Below are 27,945 nucleotides of genomic sequence, written 5' to 3' on the forward strand. Positions count from 1 at the left end.
CTTGTTTCTCACCTATCTATTTATGACACGGTATATGCATTTTACCTTGTTACACCCACTCCCACAAAAACAAAAGCCTCCACTTTTGCTGGCCCACGCAGGGGCAGAATAAAATGATGAGATGCCAGGACAAAAACCCTTCACCCTTCACCGGAAAAAGAAGCTGCAAGAAGAGGAAGAAGAAAATTGAGAAATAAGAGCGAGGATGAAGGAAATAAGCAGGGTGCATAGGCTGCTTTGCTGTCTTTTTCTCTCTTGCGTTCTCTGAGAAAGCCAGTATCTGTTTAGATTCATGTCTAAATTTAAACCCTGATCGCTTTGCCTCCCTCCCTTCCCCCTCCCTTCCTCTCCCCCACCCAACCTCCCCGCCTTCCTGGTTCTCTAGTGCAGGCCACTTAGGACTCTGACAGTTTTTAAGCTGAGCTGGGGCTTGGATATTAAGCACTCCCAAGAAGTGTGTGTTCTTTTTTCGGCCTGTGGCAAGGCTTTGTACAGGCAGACCAGACAGACAGAGGGAAGCTCCAAAGAGGAAGGGGATGGGGGAACCAGTACTTCCCAAGAACATCCCACACCTGCACAACAGAGAGGTAAAAATATTCAACCTTTCTCCCTGTCTCGGTCTTTGGTTATCTCTGTGTTGTTTTGGAACTTGACTCAAGTAAATGTGGTTCAAGTTAAACAGCTCAAATGACTGAGCTGCTGCTCTTGTTGTTTTTGTAGCTTTTGGATGAAATGCAATTTTCATGTCCCTTTCCTGACAGAATGTGGGTTGATTTGATTTGGCTTCAGGAATCTGTTTGTGTCCAAGAGTGTGTGGAAGTTCATTCACTTCTGAGTCTGTCACTAAGGAATTAAAACTTTACCTACTTTTCTTTAAATTGAAACTGGCACGACATTCTTTAGGACAGAATGCAGAAATCCAGTTTTAAACTTTACAATATATACATAATCTGCTGTTAAGGCATAAGCTTATTTCTCTGCTTGGAATGTCATAGCTGTATGTTCTCAGAACTTACATTGTTGCTTAGAGCTCAGTTTCTTATCACTCACTCATGGACCGCACGTTGGGTTCCATTTTATATTTGTAGCAGAATTTCTTATGCCCTGTATCACTCACCACACACAAGTTGCAGAAATCCAACTGCTGAAGTTTTTCTTCCCATGGAAAATCTGTGGTGATTGAGTGCTTCACCTGTTGAAATTCTGTCTAACATACAAATATTAAAGGCTCAGGTGCCTTGCCAGAAAAAAGCTGGCAAGTGAATTTCTTTCAATAAGATTTTAGGTGAGCTGGATGGCATTTCTTTATTTTGTTTATGTATCTAGAAGTAGTAGGTTGATATCTGAGGGGGGCAAGTTGGCCAAATAATATGGAATCAGGTCAAATAATGTGCAGGAAAATAGGTAAGACCACAAAATCTTAAACAAATATGGCTGGGGCTTAGATTGCTGCCAGAAAATGCAGTGGTTTTGCTCATATTTTTATAAATATTCAAGATATAAAGAAGAACATGTTTGCTCTTCAAGGCTTAATAGTATTCAATGCATATGATAGATCCTCTTTTCTCCATTGCTTCTTGCTTTCCGCCATACTAGCTTAGCTTCGTCATTCTGATAACTTCAGCCAAATCTCAGGCTGCCCTGTTGATCTATTGCATAATAAATACACCTATGTTGCACAATGTCTGCATATCTAGCCTCAATGTTGCACTTTCCTTGCAAGGCTAACTCATTTTCCCTGCAGTCAAATTGCAGCATTTTGTATCTGACTGTCACCAGAGCATTGATTGCTTTTATGACTGCTGCAGAATAAGGTTCTGTGTTTGTGATGCAATCAGCGATGAACAACCCATCCATCTCCACAGCTACACCATTTTGTGATTTTATTTTATTAGTATTGAAAACTAATTTAAATCTCTACAAGCTGTGTGCTTCCTTCCATCTCCACTACAACCCCAGGATGAAAGCATGCACCCTACTAGGCTTGTTTTATTTTTTGTTTGGTAAAGTGGCTGACAGCAAGCCTTCTCCAGCATGCTGCCATTTTGTGAACCTTTTATTTAGTTTGTTTATTGGGCCTCTACAGATACTGTATCCTTTTTATTGTGTATTCATGATTATTTGTGCTCATTATAGCATTAGGGTGGATATATGCAATTCTGTTTTCAGTGCTGTTTGGACCTGCAAAAGTTTTGGGGTGGACATATTGCTTCGTTTCCAATCTGTGCATATCCCATAACGCCCTACTGAAATCCTGTAACTTTTTATGCTACAAATATTCTGGTGTTTAAAGGGTTTGTCCTGCTTTTGTTGCACTAAACTGCAGGAGAGCTACTTCAGAGACAGTAGTAACGTAACATTGGGGAAGTATTGCAGAACAACTAAGAAAAGTAAAAGGATGTGGTCAGTCCTGTATAAATCCACCACCAATGTCTTATTATTGCATCAATTACATGTTGCAGAATACACCTGCAAAAAACCCCATTCTAGTGGAACCCTTAATTTTCTGGAGGCATTCGACCCTCTGCTGGGCTAGAGGGCAAAGTGTTTTTAAAAGAGGAAAGGGTGAAAGCAACATGGCTATCCTGTCCTCTGCCATCTAGTGTGTACAGACTGGATGTTGTGTACTATCTTTGAAAAAGGACTTGCAAAAGGCTAAGGTAAAGGTGGTGGCACATTTTGATGTTATCACGTGGCACTGGTGTTTTTCTCCCCTGACCTACTCCAGCTCCTGACATCATGTAAAAAGACATCTAATTCTTAAACTAGGATTCTCCATCAATATGATATAATGTTCTAAGGCAGTCTTATGGTTATCCAGATGTTGTTGGGCTCCAATTCCAATGATTCCTTACTATTTGTCATGCTGGTTGAGGCTGATGGGAGTTGGGAGTCCAACATCATCAGGAGGGCCACCTGCTTCCCAGCCTGCCCTAAAGGGAAAAGTTGGGAGTTCCCAACTCAGCCAGCCTGCCAAACAAATCATGATTACTCACTCACTCTTCCATTGTCTCTCGAGACAGACGGATGCCAACAACAGCAAAATTAAGACTGAGTGTAACCTATCAGGATGAGCTGTTGTTTGAGAGAGGACGGTTGCACATCAAATTGGTTAAAAGCTTCAGGTTTGGCCCTTTTCAACACGTCTTTGCCAATGCTTTCCTTCATCATATGAAAGTCTGCAAAGCCTCTCAAAAAGTAGTTCTTGTAGATTGGCTTCCCTGGAAGCAAACAGTTAATCAGTGTCATAAGCAATGAAATATTTTATAATGTCAAGTTTCTGAAGCCCATTTTTTTATTTTTTTGTAATTTAGAGGCTAGCAGTGGCAAATCGGATCACAAGATATTAATTGCTGTATAGAGAGAATCACATGCAAAAAGTAGCTACCAGCTTATATCCGGAACAAACAGTGGTCACATCTAGGCCATCAGAATAGGAGAAGCATTCAACAGTGCCTTCCGCTGAACTGGAGGTAGGCAGGAGGGGGGTGTTCCTCTGGGGGGAGGGGAGAAGTGTAAAGAACTGAAGGTAAGTAATCAATTAGTTTGAGGAAATTGACATATGACCTAGTTTTAGAACTTTAATCTAAAACTGCCACCTCATGGTTTAAAGTAATTATATTTTTCTTATTTTGCTTCTATTGTTTTTGGGTTTTCCCCTGGGAGAAATTAGTTCCATTCCTTTCAAATGTTTCCTGTAATTATATAAAGTGCTCCTGGCACCCTCTACCTTTGATCATCTTAGTTTGCCAGCTCCAGTAATATGAACACTTGGCTTCCAGAGCTGTGTCTTAATAATAAATTAAATTATAGCCGTTTGCAGAATTGAAACTATAGAAGAAATGTTACATAAAAATATCAGCCCAATAAATCAAGTATTTCTATACTTGTGTGGCTGAAAAAACAGAGAATTTGGCTTCTCACACTTGCCCTTTGGGGCTTACTTTTGAGTAGACATGTGTCTGACAAAAAAATGAGAAGTCTCAAAGAGGCCAATTTTCAGAGGAGTGTTAAGATTTACAAGCTCCTTTCTCTAGATTCCATTCCTTAATCTCATTGTTAAAAGGCCAATAGTCTAAAGTAAGGGACACAGATCTGTAGTATTGGGCTGTGTGCTCATTGCCATCTTAACACACAGCTAGCTCAGCCTTTCTCTCAGTTCAGAGCTGGTTTGGGGGAAATGCACAATCAGTGGCGTAGCGTGGGGGGTGCAGGGGGGGCGGGCCGCACCGGGCGCAACATCTGGGGTTAGGGCAAATCCATGGGTTAGGGGGCGCAAATCCACGGGTTAGGGGGAGCAAATCCACGGGTTAGGGGGCGCAAATTACTTGCCTTGCCCCGGGTGCTGACAACCCACGCTACGCCACTGTGCACAATGAGATACAAGATGGAGATGGCATGTGACAATGTGTATACACCAGTTCCCAAAGCAGTGGTGGCAGTGCATTGGATGCAGACTGGGAATGTGTACACAACCTTCTGGATACACACTATACCTTTAAAGCACATTTGAAGCAATTATCCCCGCATCCCAGCCCAAAGGGTTGCATTACAATTCCCAGCAACACCTAACAAAGTAGAGTGCCCATTATTCTTGTGGGAGAGGGGCTTCCAATGTGCCCAGAGTTTTGTGGTGTGACCTTGAAATAAACTAAGTTGTGTAAGCAACATCTGACAAAAGTGGTCAGAAAAGCTGTTGGCCTATATAACCTTGCCAGGTGCAATGGTAAAAATAGTTCGTCTTTGCAGAGCAGGCATAATGCATAGAAGCAACAGGAAACAGACACTTTCGCTTCTCCTTGTGCCAGCCACTTTAATTTAGCTTTCATTCAACTCCCAACTATTTTGAAGCTGGCTTGATTAGAGATGTTTACACACTCTACATTACCTGGGTTTCCCAGAATCAACATTTTGAGCAAGCCAGAAAATATAAGTGTGCAGATGGAGTTGAAATGTTTCCCACTTATCAGCTTATGGAAGCAAGATAATTGATGTCCTTTTGCCTTAAATATATGTTTTTAAAAAATAAATAAAAAATAGAATTTGCATATTAGGTCAGGCTGATGGTCTATCTGGTCCATCACCCATTCATTGTATCTGGGTCTGCTTGAATTACATATTACCCCACTTAACTTTATATGTGATGAGATCAGGATCAGATGTGGGGCCTGTATTTTCAACTATCAGTCCATAAGGCCCATCACTTGCATGAGGAGTTATCACAAAAGCAGGATGGAGCCACATATACGTGGTCATCATCCCTATTCCTCCCGGTATCTGCCGCTTTGAACCTTTCATCTTATCCTATAACCCTTCTGTATTTCTGCACTTCATTTTCTCGGTATCAGTTTTTCCATTTCACTGTGTGCCTTACTTCCCTTATCTTTAGTGGAAGAAGAAAACAGAACAGGCCCAACACAGATCTATGGGAGCATGAAAAGCGGCCATTAATCCTTACATCTTAATTTGCTAACTCTTAACAAACTGCTAGTCAGTGAAAGACCATTCCCTTCTTCCTGTGCCAGGCTATTTTTAAGAACACTTTGCCATGGGATTTGTAATTGTAATGCACCATACAAGATTTCTGAAGGACTAGAAATACAATATGTAAGGTAAAGGTAAAGGGACCCCTGACCATTAGGTCCAGTCGTGGCCGACTCTGGGGTTGTGGCGCTCATCTCGCTTTACTGGCCGAGGGAGCCAGCGTACAGCTTCCGGGTCATGTGGCCAGCATGACTAAGCCGCTTCTGGTGAACCAGAGCAGCACACAGAAACGCCGTTTACCTTCCCGTTGGAGCAGTACCTATTTATCTACTTGCACTTTGACGTGATTTTGAACTGCTAGGTTGGCAGGAGCAGGGACTGAGCAACGGGAGCTCACCCCGTCACGGGGATTCGAACCGCCGACTTTCTAATCGGCAAGTCCTAGGCTCTGTGGTTTATTATACAATTATATTATACAATTACAATTTGTAATTGTAATGCACCATACAAGATTTCTGAAGGACTAGAAATACAATATGTATCTGATCAGTATTATCTACATATTAGATTAGTGCCTTCAAACAATTCTGGTGGATTATCCTGGCATATTTTGTTTTTTACAAAAGCGTTACACGTTCTTCCTAAATGCGGTGTGGCCATTTATTCTATTCTTCACTACAGTCCTTTTGCTCATATAGAGAGGAAAAGTTCATGGATTGTTATTTTTTTGGGGAGAATATCTGAAATTTTAAAAGGACTACTATCATCCCAGTATACTGGTATAGGCACATTTCAGTGATATTCCATAATTAAGAATCACTTTCCATAGTGACTCGATTCAGACAACCCTCAAAACCATGGTTTGGAGGGTGGTGGGTGAGCTGCTTTTTTGTGGCAAATTAGAACCATAGGAGTTTATCTAATCTATTCCCGTTACACACAAACGAATGGGAAATAGAAGAAAAAGGCATGTGAGTCCAAGGTTCACTGTACTTTGATCACATTATGACAAACTATAGCTTGTTTTTACATCTGAATGCAAATATTATGCTTGCCAAAAAACTATAAAGTGTAAAAGTGGCAAATTGTTTTTTTGAAAATACATGCATCATAATCTACTGTTCAGAGATCTAAGACTGGCTGTGACTGTCTGCTGAGTGTGCCACACATGCACTGGCTGCCCTGGGTTTGTTGATGTATTGTGTGTGAAAACAGCCTTAATAGTACTAAGGTCTTTCGCATGCAAGCCATTCAATGCTGGCCAATATGTCATTTAACTATTTTCTCTAGACCTTTTCCTACAGGCATATCATGTTGTATCTTCCTCAGATTTATTACTTTAAAAGAATAGCTCAAGTGTTAATACTTTTTGTAAAGAAAAGTCATTCACACTACACCACTACCTGTCTCACCTACTTTTGTTGTACCACGGCTAATCTCAATGCAAAAATGCATTTCCCAGCTGCTAAGGCCTTTTCAATTTGTGATCAGCAGGGGTTCGATAATATTGATCATTTGAAGGGTTTTCATCCTGCTCTTTGGTTGAAAAGGGCTCCCACAGCAGCTTACAATGATCCGTACTAAGACACTGGTTGTCCTTACAACACGGAAGGAAAATAGATTGGGGGAAGGAGGAGGGGAAAAACAGATTCAGGTACTAGTTTTTTGTTTCCAAGTTCCAGCTAGGATGGAAACGTTTCAAGGAGAGGAAGAGACAGCTGTTGCTGGTCTCTCAGCTGAGGTGATGGAATAGTCCCGCTTCCTCTTAGCAGCCTGATGGAATGGGGAGGGGCCATAGCTGAGTGGGAGAGCACATGCTTCACATGCACAACATCACAGAATCATAGAATTGTAGAGTTGAAAGGGACCCCAAGGGTCATCCAGTCCAGGCCCCAGCAGTGCAGGAGTCCCAGATTCATTCCCAGGCATCTCCAGTTAAAATGGGTAAGTTCTGAAGTGCAGGAGATCATCATAATAGTTCTTATATCCATGTCCTCAAGGAGAATTGAAAAATTAAGGCACAAGTGTTGATCCATTATTATAAACATACAAACTGCATGTTTGGAAATGGCACTAAGTAAGAGTCTGAGAATACAGTACTGTTTGCACTAAAGCTGTTACTTGAAAATCATTTCTATTGTTTGGGCGATTCTGCTTTCTCTTCCCTCATTAACTAGTCTCATGGGCTGAGGAAGGGGTGGAGGTAGTGGTGAGCAGCCAAAGGCTTGCATATTGAGATCATGGGAGAGAAGCTGCTTCAGAAGAAGGGAAGTAATGGCTTTTAACATATGACTGTAAACAAATCTACCTTGCTGTTCGGGTTCTTCCCAGAATGAGAGACACATGACTTCACAGCTGAAGTACCAGAGATCAACAAAGAGTGGCATGGGGGAGGGGGGTTGGTCTACACATCAAAGGAGTCCACCGGAAAATCATATGTTCATGTTATATGAGTTTTACACACTTATGACCATAATGTGTAGCCTTGTTTTCCATTTCCGAGTTCCTCATCATGTGGAGCACTGCCAGCCAGTGTGTAGGCGAGGTCTTACTTATCCATATGATAGCTGAGAGTTTATACTTTTCTGATTTAGAAGATAAAAGTTTTAAAACCTTCGTTCACCAAACAAATGTGCAATGTTTACCAAAATGAACTTCGCATTTTTTGGAGACACAGAAAAAAAATGATTAAACTTTCAGAGATGGGGTTGTTGTGCTTCTAACTGGATTAGCCCACTCTTGTTTTTTGGGTTGTTTATTAGTACTCTCTTCACTTTGGCACAACCGTCTCTGAGCTTTAAACATTCTGTAATAAGGACAGGCTTGTGAATACTTCAGAGAATAAAGGATACCCTGGTCCAGACAAGCTGAGGCCCAATGTTTACAACAGCTGTTGCCAGCTGTGGAAGGAAGGAAGGAAGCCAGTGATGCTATTTGTCCTGTGGAGTAAAAACTGAGACAGTTCCAAGACTTGGCTATTTCTAACTTTGTATATTTGCACACACCCTCTTAGGAGGACCACTGCTTGCTATTGTGTTCTCTTCAGGGAGGGTCGCCACTTATTCCAAAACAAAATGGTCACTTTGCAATACAGCTGCTATACCTTAAAATAATCCACATTGCTCAGAAGTAAGTGCTACTGAGTTCAATGGGTATGCATAGAATTGGAGTCTGAGACTGGTTTCCTGTGTGATCTTAGATCTTTGCATATTTCACCTTATGACACAATTTTAATAACAAATCCTTACGTTCAGTTTTTCATAAGCTACTATAAACCAAGTGAAGAGTTTTTTGCAGCCTGAGGGCTACATTCCCTCATGGGCAACTTTTTTGGGGGTATATATCTTTGGCCAGAGGCAAAAATGGGTAGAGTAGCAAATGCCTTTATATTCAAGCCATGCAAAACTCAGAGGTTTCTACACACCCACCCACCCACCCATCCATCCAGGGGATGGATTATTCAAGGACACATTCCAACCCGGCAAAAGCACTCAAGGAGGTAGAGCAGGGCCAGTGAGGGGCAAGAATCCTGAGGGCCAGATAGGCCTGAAAGGCCATTTTTTGCCCCTTCACCTGAGGTTCCCCACTCATATTATTAATCATGGAAAATGTCCAGTGTTAGTCATACTTGGAGAAGGATAACTGAAACCAGTGGGCATACTTTGAGTGTTTCTTAGCTGGAGATCACCCAGTATGCTTTCCCTCACAGCTGTGTTAGTACTTTCATTAGTAAGCTTAATGGCCTTGGCCTGGAGGTTATTCTGAAGGGTGGTATAGAACCCTTTTAAATAAATAATAAATAAAGGATGATACCTTTCCTTCCAGGTTATTGTGGCACTGTGAATTAAATGCCCTGCTTCTATTGCCCCCTTTGATTCCTTCTTCCATTATTTGGATTCACATTTTTCTGGCCTGATTTATTCACAACATTTTACACCTTTTCTCTGTACACAATTTGCTGATCATGTATAGTTTGGGGTATGGAGAACTTCTTGTTTAGATCAGGATGTTATTGTTATGAAAGGACATTGTGGTTATATGCCGTTAGTTACATAAGAAACCTACAATTTGCAAAATGCACTCTGCCTCAGTCTAGAAAATCAAGCTGTACATGTGACAGAGAAACAAAACGTGTAATGTGCAATGTTATTTACATATCTGCTGCCTTGCTGCCACTCAAAAATAACTACGTGCCAGCTACTACAGCTTTTAAATAATAAAAAGCTATCCATTCAAAATAACTATTTAGTTCATATGCTGGGCGGGGGGGACTCATCTCAAAGGCTCAAAGAGGTTCTTGGGGCCATGTTTCTCAAAATGTTACTTTGGGTACATTCACACTGGAGTCAAATGTGGATCTGAAGCCACTTGTCTCTTGCTTTTTTTGCGCAGTGTCCACACGATATAGGCCACAGCCTGCCTGCCCCCACTGCTGCTTTCAGATTTTCCCAATCTGCAGATAATCCAGTAAGATGGGAAAATTCAATATAAAAGTTATGTTACCTAACAGTGGGTGCACTGACGCGCATTGTGTATATGGTTTTTCTTGTTTCACTGGGTATCACCTTTTGTCACACCACCTACTTCCATTTTGTTTCCATCAGCCCAAAGGAAAGGCTGCAACCTGCCTCTTTTTACCAGGTTCTTGCTGAAGGCACATTCCCAGTATTTTTTATTTTTAAAGCAGCTATTTTACACAGAACTGTTTTTGTGCATAACTTGCACTTAAGCTTAAAATTGCCTGCAGGAGGTGGGAGAGGGGGGTTATTGTTTTGTTGGTTTTCTTTTAATTATTTACTTGTGTTTTTATCTTTTATTTTATTCTGTAAACTGTCCTGAGATCTTGTGATGAAGGGCAGTATTTAATTTTAATAAATGATGATAATAATAAATGATAATAAATAAAGGCAAAGAGGAGAAAAGGAAGCAGCAGCATTTCATGCGAGCAACACCAAATCCTTGCCTGGGTTGGTTTTGTGTTTTTTTTTTAACTGATCTTTTGTGTAAATCTGGTATATAAAAAAACCATGTATTTTAAAAAAACAACAAAACACACACACACGTAAACAAATACCTGCATGCATGCCCACAACAGACCTCAGGTTTCCCTCCTTGGAGTGACACATACATTAAAAAATTATTTTACTATTTAATATTTATTAACAAAATGGTTTTAAAAGGAGTGAAAGAAAATGTGAGGGCTCAAGTGAATGATACAGAAGCATTAAAAATGAAGATTAGTGGTTGCACATTTCACAGGTGACCCCCCCCCCCAAATCTGATACTCTCAATGGTGCGTTTGCACTACACCAACCTCACTCCCACTAGGGCAACCAGAGGTCCTCTGAAACCGTAGGTCAGGTGAATGTTGTGCCTCACTGCCCACTACTGCTTACTTCACTGTGGTGAACTGAAGCCTTTTATATTGACAAAACAAGAGGGCATACTCAGGATATCTCAATAGTTAATGCATAGCTGGTACTGAGCATGCACTTTTGCTTTAAAGCGGCTAAATCAACCCAAGGATAATTTAATCCAGCATTCTTTACTTTGAATCCTAGCAACCAGCAGGCACTAGGTGGTCCACCAGGAATTGGCCAGAGATCTTCTGGTGAACCACAGCCTACCTTCAGTTCGCCTTGTTATATGATACAAGATTAAAGGGATTCCTAAGGGAAGAACAGTGATACAAGTAGGGAAGCATTTTGTTCTGGCAGAAGACAAACGTTTGAGAATCTGGTGGGAACAGGTGCAGTGAAATCCTATACATGTCTACTCAGAGCTAAGCTCCATTAAATGCAATGGGACTTACTACTCCCCAGTAAGGGTGCACGGAATTGCTACCTTAATTTTAGTATCCAGGAAGATCCTAAACCAAGCTAATCAGGAATTGAGCCTTAGTGATTTCAACTGGATTTACTTCCAAGTATGTTTGTTTAAAATTTCACTCTTAATGCAAATTTGGACTTAATTAATTGTAAACAAGGCCATTTCTTTCTACTTCCCCTCAGGCATGCAATATCTCCTCCTCTTTGTAAAATGGAGCAAGCCATGCCCATTTACCTCGCAAAGTTGCTATGTACACATAAAGTATTATTATTAAAAACATTTCTAGTCCATCTTTCTGTCTCAAAATGAGGCACCCAAGTTATTCACAAAAATACAAAATAAAAGTAGTGCACATGTTCTGAGTCATATTTCTGATTAAAGGGATTTATGTTTCCATGTTGGGTTACACAAATGAATTCTGCCAACTTCACTAATCTGCACAGACAGTATTTAAAGAGAAGGGGCCACTTGCTCTTTGCATACCACAGAAAGAAGAAAAGCATAACAACTTACTGTAAATCCAGACTCAAAAAACTAAACATCAGCTAAAAAATCCTACTGGGTAACTGTGCATAACTGTGCTATATAAGGCTCTTCCTGGCTCTTGTGTGTTTCAGTGGTATTAGTCTGCACGGCATAACGCTTTCCCTCAGACAACAGTTTTAGCAATTCTGAATACAGTACAGTATTACATTTTCTACACAGCTGAGTGTTTCTAGAGGCCCCAAAGCAAATTACCCCTTCTAAGCTAACCCAAGTTTAGCCTTAACTCAAATTTACCCTCATGAGAAAAACTGTGAACAGAGAATGGGCATCTCTCTGTCCAGGTTCTATTTCGGAACTTGTAGCTGTCACAGAAACTCTTGACACAGTGTAATGCTATTCTACACTGCTCAGGCAAAGAAGTTATAGAACCAATGAGAAAAGGACGGAATTCTATGAAAACATTATTCTAAATAGAAATATTGTTCATTATTCAAACTGTAGAGACAGTTGCTTTTAAATAGGAAAGATAGCCAATATTTTTACCTTCATACTCTCCTGCTGTTCCTGAATGTTTCCTTTAACTCACCTGGGAAAGGCAGATCAGGTCAGCTATAGTCTCTGCTTTTCCTGCAACTTTATTAAAGTTTGCCTTTGACAACTTCAGGTATTAATTTCAGGCAAAACATCTCCATTAACATTGATATATCTACATTTGAATATTTTTATGCACTTGTTTAGTTCTATGATTATTGATTATCGTTCTTAACTATTGGCATTATTCTTGGTGGTCCTGGCAAAGTAAGTTTTCTTCCTTGAAAGAACTTCAAAGAGTTGTAGGAAAATATTGAGAACCCGCGTCTTAATTAGGGTAATAATATTTACGTCTTTCCCAGAAATGCCACCATCTTGAATTCTGTCCACCACTGTCAAATAATTAGCTACTCACTTTTACAATTATTAACTATGACATGAGTTAGAGAATTGTCGATTAGGAAACTGTCATCACAATTAATACTAATATTTGCTAGGGGATGGACTGCTTTAAAAGATTCCACCCTTCCCTCCTCCCCAGTGGTAAATTCTGAAATACAAGAGCACATCATGACAGACCCTATAGTCACAGTCCAACAAAAATCCAAAAATATAGGCAACTGTGTTTATCTGTTATTATACACACCTACACCAAGGAACAGCAGTATATAATATACTACTGTAAGTTTATCAAGATCAGTGTGACTGCAATCCTGTGCAGTTTCCTGGGAGCAAGCACCAATGAACTCAGTGGTGCTTACTTTTAACAGCAAGGGTTCAACTTCTAAAACACATGGAAGTTTTAACAAAAGAACTTCAGCCATCTGAAAAGCAACCTTTAGTTTATAGAAAGGGTTGCACTGGGAGCCTGAGTATATTAGCTTTGATTATTTGCAGCTACTTTTTTTTTATTAAACACCAACAGAGGCTTAACTGCAGAGGATGCAAGAAAAATTGCACAATTTCCTCTTTACAAAGGAGTGCATCAGATTGCCAAATGTCATGACATACGGAGAGGGGGAAATAAAACTAAAGCCGGCTGTAGAAAAAGGATGTTCACTCAGAGATCAGTGTAGTTGGTAAGAATGGAGCCATTTGTTTACTCAACTCTTAATATGTGCTATTTCTTGTGCAGGGGCCCCTGCTTGCTCCTGTGTGCTCCCAATCAGAATAGTCATTGTGGAATTTCCTTCTAGGGGAATATCTACAGACCAACATGAGTCTACCCACTTCCTGAGTAACTTCTGCCTTGGCTGAGCCCATGAAGAGAGTTAACAATCTCAATAGAGGCTCTCTTGATTCACTCTCTTTTTGAGCAAGTATTCTTTCTGTCCAGTGTTTTTTTTCTGGGGGGATGCATACCCCTAAACATTTTGTGAATCTTTGTACTTTTGTCCATTTACTGTAGTTATTTTTCCTGATTTGAACTATAAAATGGTGATTTTCTTGAGTCAAAATGAGAGTACCCCTAAACAGTATTTTTTTTGGGGGGGGGATCACTGTTTCTGCCTATTTGTTTTCTGTTTTTTTCACCAACTTTCTTTACTGGCTTCTTCTTTAAGTTACTAGAACACTTGCCTCCACTTAACAATTGAAGCAATATATTTATGGTAAAATAACACAAATTAAATGCTTGCCATTTGAGACTGTTTTCACATGTGACATGCAATTTAAACATTGCTTATGAGTCTCTCACTACATATATATTACAAATGACAGACCATAGTTAATATGTAAACAGAAAGAGGCATTTGAAATACGAAGGAGCTTTCTGACCAGTGTAAGTTTTTCTGTTTAAATTGCAATCCAGCGCATAACTAACTGCAGGTCCCAGGATTCCTTATGGAAAGTCATCTGCTTAAAATGCATGGTGTGTAAATTGCCTCAGTTGAAACAAGTACCATATACTGTGTGTGTGTGTGTGTGTGTGTGTGTGTGTGTGTGTGTGTGTCTCAATATCATAGGGTCCCAGGAATCTTGAGCGTTGCTGCTTCCTTTTTGCATCCATGACTGTTACTGGTGCTTACTTTTCAGTCCCCTCCCTGGTTTTTGTATGTACTTGAACGGGCAGTGGCAGGATCTTACTCTGTTGGTTGTCTTTTTTGTTCTTTGTTACCATGGATGATTATGTATATCTTCTCTTTAAAATAATCCAGCAATGCTCAATAGATTCCTGGGACCCTAGCTGGCTAATGCTGTCCACAGACAATTAAAGGACATGAAAGGAACCAAGTTGCTTCAAAAATATCAGGTTTGGCCTGGCCTGTAGCTAACCGGATGTCTGTTAACTTTTCAGAATGTGCAATATACCATATATGACCATAAACTGTGGTCCTTCTTCAAGCTATCTGTAGTCTTGGCCCTTGTTCTTCCAATGTTTAAATACCTCTCAACTATTTTAAGAATTGTAAAGCAGTATCAATCTTTTTGTTCCTTCACTGTTTGTAAATGAGACTGCTTATTCTAGAAGGAAGGAAAAGTTAAAGAGAAGAGAAAAACTTAAGTTTTGATAAAGCTAGCCTCAGGGTCATTCCACTATCTTGTGGGAACAAGGCCCACTTCCTCTGAGTGTCTTTCCCTGACACTCACAGATGCAGCTGGATGAATTTTTTTCCATTGCAACTTTCCTTTTTTTTTTTTACTAAGAGGGATTATGTTAATAAGCTATCCTTTGCAAATATTGTCACCGTTACTGTGTTTAAGATACTGGCTGTTGAGAGCTGTGTGACTCTGTTTTTCCAGCTCTCACTATCCGGCATATTTTTGTAAATATAGTAGTTTCAGCCTGTTGTGTATGATACCTACATGGTACATATCAGATGTACAAAAGCACATGTTTATTATTATTAAAGACACATTAGACTAAAATTAAAGAAACACAAATTTTAGGTAGGAACCATATACAAATTAGGCTATTTTCTGTTTCTTACAATGTCCACAAGAGTCTCATCTATGAAAACAAAGTTGTGTAGTAGGTGTATTATATGTGCTTAAACTGCATGCAGATATGACCTGATAGTCTACCTTGGTATGAGGCTGCTGTAACTGTCCACAATATTAATAATTAAAACTCCAGTTTTTAAGCAGTTCGTTGTGGAGAAAATGTTCCGCTTCTTGATCATTCTAGATACCCCTTCCTGTACCTCACCAATTCATTGGTATATTTTTAGAGATGGGGCAATCAGAGCTGCATACAGCATGGCACAAGTGTAGATTTATATACAGTGGTACCTCTGGTTACGTACTTAATTCGTTCTGGAGGTCAGTTCTTAACCTGAAGCACCACTTTAGCTAATTGGGCCACCTGCTGCTGCTACCCCGCCACAGCGCGATTTCTGTTCTCATCCTGAAGCAAAGTTCTTAACCCGAGGTACTATTTCTGGGTTAGCGGAGTCAGTAACCTGAAGCGTATGTAACCTGAAGCGTATGTAACCCAAGGTACCACTGTAATGGTATTATTTTCATTTCTGAATATTCATTTTAGCATTGGTGCAACACATGGAGCTAACACTTTCAGTGATTCAGAATCATTTTTCCTGAGTGGTTATAGTCAATTTAGATTATTCTTTCTTCTCTCTTTTTTTGTACCGGGATATATCAGTCTGCACTCACTTATGTTTAATCTCATTTGCCATTTTGTTGGCAGTCATCCAATATGTAGAGATCTGTTGAGTTCTTCTCAGTCTGCTTGGGATGTAATCTTCCTGTGAATAATTTGGTGTCATTTGGAAACTTGACTACTTTGCTATTCATCCCAACTCCTGATCAAGCTTGCTATTTACTTATCCCGGTAGTGAAAACTGTCAGTTTATTCCTCCTCTCTTCTTTTTGCTTTCTTGCAAATTACTAGTTGATATAGATAGGTATGTAGATCTGCACACTTGTGGATATCCTCCAACAATTCTAGGTGGTTAGTGATGCAATACTTCCATGGGCAAAAATCATATTGATTCTTCCTTTGTGACGTGATGTGATGGGCTGCAGAGTTAGGTGGAATCCTATCTTCTACTGCAGTTCTGAGGGAAAGTGGGGGGATAGTTTCTTGGGGACATCCACTGACTTGACTGGGAATGTTTATGCCACCTCTTTTGCACGTGTAGTGTTCTGCTGGCAATGTTGCAGGACAGATTTGTGGGTTGGCACAAGATTCCAATGAAGTCCCACTCCTTCCCTGTTACATCTTTGCTCCATCCGATTGTGCTGTCAACTTTGCACTAGTCTAATTCCACCCACCTCAACCCTTTGGTGTAATGCTCTGCTGTTGTTGGGGACTTTAAATAGTTATCCAATCATCATCAGACAGAGAACTCATAGATATGGTTGTGATTCTCAGAAAGAGGACAAATGTGAGGTCAAATATTAATACTACAGAGATATAGAGACCCTACCTGGAACAATCTCAAGATTGTTAAAATGAAGTAGCAGCTGGGAATGGGCAAATCTGTCAGTTTCAGTTTCTCAATTTTCCAGTTTTAAGTTCCAGATCAGTTGGTGACTTATTTTTTTAAGTCTTTCTTCATAAAAATTCATTGGCATTTTAGTCCTAATTTAGCCAAACCCACATATGTTTATAAATAATTTTGCCTATTGTACACATTTTCGCAAAATTATTTTCCCTAATATGATACATTTTAATGCTATTTTCAGTAACGTGTGCATATGCACACGTTACCCTAGTATATGCATTTCTGTTTTAAAGGTTTTCCTTTAATTGTGATATTTGGGAGCATAATCTGAGCATCTGCAGCTGCCAATCCTGCAGGCCACGGTCCACAGCTAGTTTGCTCTTGTCTAATCTTAGAATGGTATGCTAGCTGCCTCCTGTGAATTGAAGGACAAACCTCTTTCTCACACATAGGGAACAATATGGGCGGAAATAGAAGTTATGAGGGAAACAGAGAGTTCCCAGCTCTTGCAGGAAAGAATTGGAGGGTAAGGGGGTGGGAGTTGTTTAACCTTTCTACTGCCTGCCAATTCTCTCCTGCCAATAACTCTCCCCCTCAAGCAGTTTTAAACAGTGCTTGAATTGCAGGAGATCCTGAGTGGGACTGGTGGTCCCTTTCCTTTTTGTACTGCGCCACTTAGCTATTGTTCTTAGAATACCTCAAGGGGCTCTTAATATGGGTCACATTGTGTGTGGGGGGGTGTCTTTCCCTTCCCCCAGTTTGAACATTTTCTCCCTAGACGGACTCCAGAACCATAAAGGGGTTCTGCCAGTAAAAATGGCCTGGGCTACGTAGCATTTAAAGGAGGGAAACACCAAACAGGGCAGGGGCTTAAGTTTCCCATCCTCTCCCACAAACCAATTTCTTGCAACTATGCCTTGCCCCCCCCCCCAGTCGCCTGCCCCGAACATTACCTTTATTTATTGGGATACTTCAAACTCCCTCACCCTGTATAAACACAGAAAAGGGAGAAAGCCACTCTGAAAATGAATATGGAACACACACACCCCCACACACACAAAAGAAGATTTCCAACATTTCAACAGAGAATAAGTCAAATTATCATGCTGAATAATAGACAAAGGTTGACATGCCCTGTTAAGTTATACTCAGAGTAGATCGACTGAAAGCAATGGATGTAAGTCAGGGATCGGCAACCTAAGGCCCATGGGCCACAAGCGGCCCATGGGGGTCGTTTAACCGGCCCATGAGCCCCCCCTGAACCAGGCCGCCTGCTCGGCGAGTCCCTGCGCGCTGTGCTAAACCAGCGCAGCGCAGCGCAGGGACTCGCTCCTGCAGTGCCGGAAATCGCGTCTGCGCAGATGCTGGAAATCGCGGGTGCGCACTCTCATGCGCACCCGTGATCTGGCCCATGGAGGGATCTCCGCTGGAATGAACCGGCCCAGGCAAGGTAAACCTTGCTGACCCCTAATGTAAGTCTATTGATTTTCATACATGGGCGTACCCAGGATTTATTTTTCAGGGGCAGACTTTGGGGGGGGGCAGAACCGAGTTATCTGCAACACAATTGGTCAGTTAGTTAAGTATTTTTATTTATTGACTTGATTTAGGGGGGGACAGCTGCCCCTGCACTCCCCTGGCTACACCCATGTTTCAATAGGTCTAGTCTGAGTATAGCTTAGTTGGCTATCACTCAAAGACTTCCTGACAGAGCTGGAAGTGACTACCCGTTGCTTTATAATAATTGTTTTTAACTTCAGAATCTCCACTGGTTGCCATATTTTTCATACAGTGACAAGCTTTTTGTTTCTGGTCTTTTTTCAGGACAAGCCATCAGGAACCAACATGGTGGAAGAGAAGTCCACAACTCCCTCGGTTGCAAAGCTGGCAGGAAAATTCCAAGATCAGTCATCTCTGTCTGGAAAGGAGGTGAAGTACAATTATCATTGTTATGTGGATTTCTATAGCTGCCCATCAACAAACGTTCTCTGGGTGGCTTACTACAAAAAATATATTAAAACACAGTAATAATGAAACCTAACAAGAAACAATAATACTTCCTGTTATAGAGGCAGCATTAAAATAGTTTGAAACTCAACCACAAAGGAAAGGGAAATTGAGTGACAGGCTATCTGGAGAACTGATGTTTCACTCTCGAAGGCAGCAGGAACCAGAGACCATTAGCGAAGGGGGCGAGCTGTTCATCTGGTCCTCCTCCACAGCTGCTGGAATTCCTCTTCCTCTTGAGGAAGCTGGCATTTTCATACCTTTGGCTGGCCTAGGGAAGCCTGACCAACCCCAACCCCTGCTGAATGACTGACTGAAAGTCTGCCTAGGCTCAATCTACCTGGGGAGTGGGGGCTATATAATTACCTGGGGTGGCGAAGTCTCCCCTTTGAGGGGAGCGACTTTGGGGGGAGGCAAGAGCTGTCCACACAACATCATTTTCTCTGGGAAAGGCCTTGCCCTAGTTGTTTAAAATGTTTTAAATTGTTTTAAACTACTTTTAAACTTGTGTGTTTTTAAATTTGAGGGGGTTTGGCTGTTTTTTTTAAAAAAAATAAGGGATGTAAGATGTGCCTGGGAAGACAGGAGCTGGGGAGAGCAGGGGGCACCCCAATCACAGTGGTTCTGGGAAAGGGGAGGTATGGTGTTAGTGACTGTGCCATGTGCCAGGCCTCCCTCCAACCAGGAGAATTATGGTAGCCCTATCAGCCACCCCTTGGGTCTGTGGCTACTGCTATAAAGCTTTTAATGGCTCAGGATTGCAATGCCTCAAGGACCACCTCTACCCATATGAACTGACCCAGATCCTGCAATCATCATCTGAAGCCCTTCTTCATCTGCCCCCTCCATGAGATGCCCAGAGGGTGGCACCCCATTTGTGGAATGCTCTCCCCAGAGAGGCTCACCTGGCACCTTCATATCTTTAGGCACCTGGGGAAATGTTTTTCTATAACCAAGCCTTTGGCTGATAAAATATTCTATCGACTTCACAATGTGTTTGTGGGAGGGGGGCTATTGATTTGTTTTTGTTGTGTTAAGTATTTTGTGTTCCCATTTTGTACTTTTATATTGTGAACCACCCTGTTATCTTTGGATGAAGGGCAGTATACAAATTTAATAATAATGTAACTCATGTGTGCTTATGCTTTATTAATCACAGAAATGCATTTATTTATTTTGCATTACTATTCTAGTTTCGCTGTTGGATGAAATGGTCTGCAACTAGATTTTCTTTTGTGCCAATTGCTGCTGGCACTAAACTGTACAAAATTAATGAAATCTTCAGTTTCAGAAAACAACAGTGCAAGAAGAGAGGGTGTGTGTTCGCATGCAAAAAATGCCTTGAGTTGGGATTTTTAGAATTTTCCTAACACTTTTACACAATAAATTTGCATTTTTATTTATTTTTACTAATTTGTCTTAATTCTTTCTTCAGAGTAGCAAATCCATTGCTATGGTGCCTGTTTTGTATTATCTATAGCAGCATTATCTAATATATAAAGCACTGAGTGCCAAAATAGGCTTCTAAGCTGTTTACAAGTATAAAAACCAATAATACAAGTATTAAAATATAAACAACCATAATTAAAATGCACCAGGAAGCAATTCTATTAAATCATTTTAAAAATTAATAAATTCATAATTAAAATATGCAACAAAACAATCCCATTAAAAAAACACAGCAGTTAAAATAGGAGACCATTGCAAAGAGATCAAAGAAACGTTTGTGTTAAATAGGTGTGTCTTCAAAAGCCAGTGGAGTGCCAGTACAGATAGGACCTCTAAAACTTCAGCAAGAAGTGCATTCCATAACACCAGTGACACCAGTAAAAAAAAGCCTTATCAACACAGACACACATCTCTAATTGTTTGTAAATCTTCCATTTTCATCATTATTTTGTAAGCTAAGCACCCCCTCTCCTATATGGGAGAGCACACAAGCTATAGTTTATTTTTAAGGATGCATATACAAGCAGTAACACCTTTACCCACTTCGTATCAATGATGTATTAATAGGATACTGCACAATTTTTACCAGATCAGGGCTTGTAGCAGTAGCAGTATTGTGCAGAGGTTAAAATGCAATTAGAGCATGCATCATAAAGGGCTCCAAGGTGCTGATAATCAGGAACCACTGTAGTACTGGTATATTTCCTTAATATATTTTCATTCAGTTTACAGCTGCAAGAACTGCAAATACCATTTTCACAGGCACTTGCAAAATTGCCCCCGAGTCTCACCCCCTTGTTCCTTACTGTTACAAGTTCTTGCAACTAGTCTGATAGTACTTGTGAATATAACTTTGCACCTTAAGTCTTGCTTGGTGACAGTCAGTTATGAAAAAGCTTTCAAATGTAACAAGCTTTGTTGCTTCACAGGAGCTAGTGAACTCAGAAAACAATTTATTCTCCTTACTTTGCCTTGAGACACAGCGCAGGCATGTGGAGAGTTGTGTCACTTGTTATCAGTAATGTTATAGACGCTATGCAATAGGTGACTGTGACACTTTCTGCCCAGCATAGAGTAGTGTAGTAATTTTGTTGAGTGGAGAAAGCATTGCATATTTCTAACAAGAAACAAAAGGAAACAGAAATCATGATTATACTCTTTTTGTCCAGAACAGAAAAGACAGGTGAGTCTAGCAAAATAATGATTGTTGTTGTTGGCCTCCATCTGTCTTGAGAGACATTAGTGGAGTTCTGCTAAATAGGCAGTAACATCTCAAGAGCTTTCCCCAACCATCTGCTCTTAGGTCCTTTCCCGATATAAAGATTGCATTTTTCCATTTGATTTTCCTTCCTTCCTCTTCTGTCAACTGATAAGCTACTCCTCTATTTTTAGATACCAGTCACTAAACCAGCCCGTAGAAAACCACCATGCTCCCTTCCTCTCCACACAAACAAGGCAGAGCTTGGCCAGAATGGTGAGCTAGTAAGTATCAGTGTTTTGAAGAAGTTATTGTTTCCTTTCCTTTTGTAAGCAGTGTCAGTCTCTCTAAAGATGTAATGGTCCAGAGGTTAGTATGATGGGTGGGCTGGCTGACTAAATGAGTATCAGGTCGATGTTGTTATGCTACACATTTCCTATGTCACTTTAGATCCCAATGGCATCCTTCAGTGCTGACAGAGTAGGGAAAGTCAGTCTTATTACAAGTCAAACAATGGTGCACAGACACAATTGGTGCTCTCCTTCTACCACTGGGACATGATTCCATCCACACAAACCACTAATACTGCTGAGCCATGGCACAGCTGCATAAATTCACTACTACTAGAAGAAAGATAGCTTTCAGGCTAGCCTATGGGTGCCCTACCTCATTAAGGTTAAGGCTAGTGTTGCTGTGTAGCATACGGGACATGAAAGGGCAGCTCTGTCTATCTGGACAGTATGAGATGTCAGCTTTGCTTGGATCATATACAACTAGAATAAGCATCAGTCTGTTTGGAGAATCTGAACTGTTTTCTAGCTGAGAATCTAGAACAGGCTTCTCCAAACCAGTGCCCTCCATATGTTTTCCCATCTGCACCAACCAGCACAGCCATGCTTGCTGGGGCTGGTGTAGGTTGTCATCCAAAATATCTGGAGGGCACAAAGATGGGGAAGGCTAATCTAAAAGGATAAAGGAACACAGAAGCCACATATCTCTATGAACAACCCAGCTGTTCCAGAAGAAGATGGGTGTACATGTACACATGGTTCAATGTTATATTATTTATTATATTTGTCACTACAAAAATTGTCTTACATTTTTTTTTAAAAAGCATACAATACACAATTTAAAATACATCAGAATGTTTTTTGTTGTTTTTTAAATGCAAAACTGGTAGAATATCCAGTCATCAAGTGCATGCCATGAGGCCTGGCCTGCATCCTCTGTTAGGCTGCTGCCCTCAAGTGCAGTCATGAATGCTGTCCTGTCACCAGTATGGAAGTAAAAAAAAAAAAAAATCCAGACTGCTTGTCTTCTGGATATGAAATGGAGGGGCAGAAGCACCCTGCCTTCACCTCAGGCAGCAAAAATACCTTGGGCTGCCCTAAGATGGAAACGGCAGCAATAGACCCTAAGGGGCCCAAGGCATCTGTGTTTGCCCAGCATGCTAAGGCCAGGCCGTCTTTTCTCCTAAAACTGTTGGGGAACCCACCTTTTGCCCACCTTGAGGTTCCCACATGCATGCTGACGTTTCCCTCTTATTTCTCAGGAGCCCAGTTGTTGCCACTGTTGACTTATAAGGTAAATTCATTATCAGAAGGATTGTAACGACAGCTCATTTTGTTCCTTTTCCACCTTTCTCCATCCCTTATGTGCAGCCTTAATGTATAGCAAACTGCCTATTTGCAGCAATCTCCTTTTTTTTTCTTCTACAGAAGCCATCTCCAAATGCTTCACAACCTCTAAAGGTTAAGGTAAAAAGCTCTCCCCTAATTGAAAAGCTACAGGTAAGATCTGATTACATACGCATTACAAGTTAGGATGCAGTCCTATACTCCAAGGGAAGCTAGCTCCTTAGCTCCTCCAAGTAAATATTTCTGGGCCCCCAAAACACCTCACTGATTTTGTTAGTCACAGCAGAAAGAAAAAATGTTTAAAAAATTACCACCCAGCCCAGTACCTTAATAGGATGTAAATCATCCCCTAACTTGTCATGGGATCAATATTTTGATGAATGAGGTGGGGCCCTCACCTTGGTTGATCAGCATACATCAGCTGCAGAGGGGGGCTGTGTGTGTTATGTACACATGTGAGAGTGTGGGGTAGCCATCTCCACCATTAGCATGTGACCCTCAGAGGATTGGCTAAGGGTGAATGTGGCTTTGGGGACAAAAAGGGTTAGTCATCTTTGCTATACATGTATTCCCCTTTTTATCACTTTCCATGTGCTTTTAAAATTGCAGTGGTATTTGCTTCTGTCAGTAATGCTTGCTTGATGCTAGTGTGGCTAATTGTTAAAGATGAGAGCGTCTGTTTTTGTCCCAGCTCATGCTATTGGTATTGTGAACTTGGCCCTAGTAATCCACTACAAAAGCATTCCAGGATCCCAAGCAATATGAGCTTCCTCATATCACTGCCCTGCTAATGACACCCAGGTTTTTCAGCTACACTAGTCACCTTAACAGCTGCATTATCTGGGGATTCAGACATGAACAACATCACAACCACATGCTTTTCTCCTGTGGTATTTTTGGTAGTCATCTGGACGGGAAGTGAGAAAGATTTCACAACACTGGAAGCTTAGGAGCATTCTCTTGATGAAGATGGATAGAGAGATTTAAATCTAATATTATTATGGCTTTGTTCACAAGCTCCCTGTGCCAAGCCACTGAAGATACATTCTCTTGGCTGAGGGGCTGGAAAATGCTTCAGGCTTTCACTGACACAAGAATAGTCTTTGGATCCAGCTATTTGGGAAGGGAAACTATCCTGTCATATCTTCTCTTCTACAGATAATTTGTTAACAATGTCACTGCTAGATACATTTGCTGTTTAAACAAATGTTTTAAGAGCAAGGGCTCCCCCTACAGTCATGTTAAACAATAGTAATTTCCAAATGGCGGGCAGTAGGTCATTCTGGAAGCTTGGGGGTGGGGCGGGTAGAGAACCTCTGATCCTGCAGATGTTGTTGGACTACAACTCCCATCATCCCTGACTATTGGCTATGCTGGTGGGGATTGATGAAGGCCATAGGCTCCATGCCTCACATGAAAAAGCGAACAGGATTCTGAGAGGTACTTCTGTATACAGCGCAAGTTGGTCCATAAGGACGAATGGAGCACTGTCTGTCAGCTTCTTCCTCCTGAGTTTCAGTGTAGCCTCTGTAGAACTCAGCAGAGAGAGGAAGGGGGGCTGGCCTTGCCTGTTGGTTGCTCTGGCTCCATCTACCATTGATCTCTCTGCCTTCCAACCCACCAGTGCCAATGGGAACTTGCCACCACCAAATGCATGTGTCCAGTGACAGCGATTGGTGTGGCATTGAGACCTGGGTTCTGAGTTAAGACAAACAGTTGAGAACATGTGTGTTAATATATTAATCTGTTAAGGGTACTTCACATCCAGAACAAACTTTTGGTAATAGGTGGGGTGATAATATTGAGGCACAACTGTTTTCTTTTCTTTGCAGGCCAATCTGGCATTTGCTCCAGCTGCCCTGCTGCCAGGAGCTTCTCCGAAAAGCCCTGGCCTAAAAGTAATGGTTTCTCCATTTAACAGCCCTCCATCCACTCCTGTCAGCCCAAAGTCTCAATCAAGTGAAGCTGATGAGACACCAGTTAGTTTTGATAAGCCACCAGAGGGCACTCATCTTCAATTTTATAACAAGGTATGGTATATGTGTGCTGGTCTTCCACAATGCAGGAGACGACTTGTTAGGAAAGAGGAGAGAGAGAGAGAGAGAGAGAGAGAGAGAATATGGCTTTTTGTGTTGGGGAAAGGATCTGGAGATCAGAGGCACCCATGTTTCCTCCTGCCCTGCCCTGCCTTGCCTCTCTGTTGCTGCACAACTGGACATGATATACAGATATGTTTTTATTTCTGAATCTGCTATTTTGCGCACACACAAAAACCAGTAAATTGTAAAACATGTTTGGGGTTTGTTTGTTTGTTTGTTTGTTTGTTTGTTTGTTTTTTAATGTCCATTTTGCCTACTGTGAAAGATGCTTGAAATGTTTGCTTTGGTAGAAGTTTAATTCTTGCACAATGCCATGGACAAAATATTTTTTAAAGGCCTGTGCACACTGGTAAATAAACATATGCACACATGCAGTAAAGGACATGTTTATGGAACATTTGGAGGGTGGGGAAGTAGTAATTGAGTGGAAGTGATAAAATACACAGCACAAGCACCACTATTTATTTATTTAATATGCTGCCCTTCACCCTAAGATCACAAGGTGGTTTACAAAATAAAAATGCAAAAGGAAAACACAAAATAGGTTAGTGTAGATTGGAAGCATTGAGATAGTTTTTGGAGGCAAACAACTGAAAGTAATCTTGTGTAAAATAAAGCACATAAAAGTGCACATAGAAAAATCAACCCACATATGCATTACTGTGAGCACCATCTTAATCTAGACCTCCTTACTTCTGTCTGGTTTCCCTGATATTCCTTTCTTGTGCTTTCTCTCTTCCCTGATCTCCAAACAGCCACTTTGGATTTGATCTACTTGAAAGTTGACCTTGCCTGTTCATCTTGTGCATGCTTGCTTTTGAGGACCTGATCCCAAAGTCATAAGCTATTGGCCATGAAGTTCAGTCTTGACCAAACTACCAGTATCCCAGATATTGCAGTGCAGCATCAAGTACTCCTGGACCATTCACTGGTGCCACTGAACATGTTAAGTCGTTATTTCTTTCACTTAGTCTGGGATCAAAAAATGAATAAATAAATAGCTTTCCATAGAAATTGATTTCTTACTCATAAGCAGGAAGAGAATGAGTCAGCACTCTTCAGCCTAAATTCTTGGTTTTCAGATTTGAACACAATCTCATGTTATGGTAGAATCCCTAAAGTTGGCATGGACCAGAGAATCATATTTGTCATCCATGCATGCTATGCTGCCCATCTGTGTAACAACACAACAGTCATATACACACAAAGGTGGGCACAGAAAATAATCTATTAACCTCTTCTCCCCTTTTGTGATAAGGGGCAACCATCTGTTCTCTCTCATGAAAATGAAGCTGATGCCAAATGCTATTGATGTAAAGGAGAAATAGTACAGTATATGACTAAGAGTCTAAACATGTAAACATCCATGTTGGGTGTTTTGTTGACTTTGCAGCATTGATCTCCTTTATGGTTTTCAATCACAGCTCTATCCATTTTCAGGTACGCACACGGGGATCAATAAAACGCAGACCACCCTCTAGAAGATTTCGAAAGTCTCAATCAGAATATGGAGATGACCTAGATATAGGGTTGACAGTTTCATCTCAGGAGAATGGTGCCGAGGAGGAGAATGGTGTATTTATGGACAAGAAAAAGGCAACAAAGTCACTCTCTCCCCCTGTGGATGGTCTAGATCACCATGAGAAACAAAAAGAGATAGGATCTGATGAAAACCCCCCACCAGGACTAGTGTCCAGAAGAACAGAAAGCAAAGAGACAGAAGCAGGAGCAGAAGAAACGGTATTATGCAAAGACAGCAAAGAAGAGAAGCCACATCAGAATGTTTCAGAGGGAAATTCATGTGAGAACATCAAAGACGACAAAGAGAAGAATCCAGATCATGACAATGCAGAGGATACAAAAATAAAATCACAGAAGAGCACTTTGAGGGATAGGGAAGATGGTATTGCTTCTGACCAGGAAATAAAAGATAAAGGAGAGAGGGTGGCTCAATTAAGAGAGAGTGAGGACACACAGCTGATATCAGACAAACAAGACACTGCAACTCCAGAGCTTGCAGGAGACACAGAAACCTGTACAAGCTCCAGAGTGTGATAGTAGTAAAATCATTGGGCACACAGTAAATGGGAAACCAAGGTTATGGAGGGATTCCCACTACAGTACTTTCTTATGAATGAGCAAAAGCTCTTCCTTAAAGGAAAACCCCAAAGATATCAGTGTTATCCTTTTCCTTTGGCAGTTTTTAGGCTATTTACTGCAGCAATCTGGTCATCTGTGATGGAGGATAGCCTGATACAGACAATTAACATTCTAGGCTTTTCAAGCTGGTGGCACACCAAGAAGAACGATTGCGCAGAGAATTATTGTATGTTGACTTAAGGAATGCAACAATTACTGGGGCTTTTTAAGCATTTTTCATATAGAAAGAACTATCATGCATATTAGTTACGTTTTCTGATTAAAGTGGACATTTCCAAACCTCTTGTGGCTTGTCAGCTGTAAACTATGCTGCATGCATAACAATTACATGGTCACCCACACAACCACACAAAACAATCCCTTCTGGTTTAGTTTGTGACTATGGAATAATTTGTTATATGTGGTAAAGGAAAAAATTCCATTTGCAAGAATAACATCTAGCAAACTCTTTTCATCCCCTTTTCTGAAGTATACAAAGTCAGATCATTGTCCATCTAGCTCAGTATTGACAATACTGACTGGTAACAGTGCTTCCCCCCAGCCCTATTTGGAGAGATCAAGAACTGAACCTAGGATATTCTAGATGCTAACCATATGCACCACCACTAAGTTGCAAGCTCTCCCTATCACATCCAGTTCTGCATATCTTGGCCCCACAT

General features: G+C 40.9%; 1 protein-coding gene and 1 long non-coding RNA gene across 4 annotated transcripts in view; one reads left to right on the forward strand and one right to left on the reverse strand.

The window, feature by feature from the left end:
• Nucleotides 1-27,945, reverse strand: part of LOC310761632 — a 41,122-nt gene that overhangs the window by 5,997 nt on the left and 7,180 nt on the right. For 2 of the 3 annotated variants that reach the window (XR_014547603.1, XR_014547604.1), the window contains exon 2: nt 3,389-3,496. This is a non-coding gene — a long non-coding RNA (uncharacterized lncRNA). Of the gene's footprint in view, nt 1-1,117; nt 1,208-3,388; nt 3,497-27,945 lie in introns of all 3 variants that reach the window. The other variant, XR_014547605.1, reaches the window with a different exon arrangement.
• Nucleotides 105-27,565, forward strand: RCSD1 (RCSD domain containing 1). Its single transcript, XM_083611685.1, has 6 exons — nt 105-587; nt 18,561-18,665; nt 21,585-21,674; nt 23,109-23,180; nt 24,860-25,057; nt 26,567-27,565. Exons 1-6 carry the CDS (start codon nt 537-539, stop codon nt 27,179-27,181), a joined length of 1,131 nt encoding a protein of 376 aa, XP_083467811.1. The 5' UTR covers nt 105-536; the 3' UTR covers nt 27,182-27,565.

Source organism: Podarcis filfolensis (assembly GCF_964270895.1).
Source record: "Podarcis filfolensis genome assembly, chromosome: 4".
NCBI classification, from domain to species: Eukaryota; Metazoa; Chordata; class Lepidosauria; order Squamata; family Lacertidae; genus Podarcis; species Podarcis filfolensis.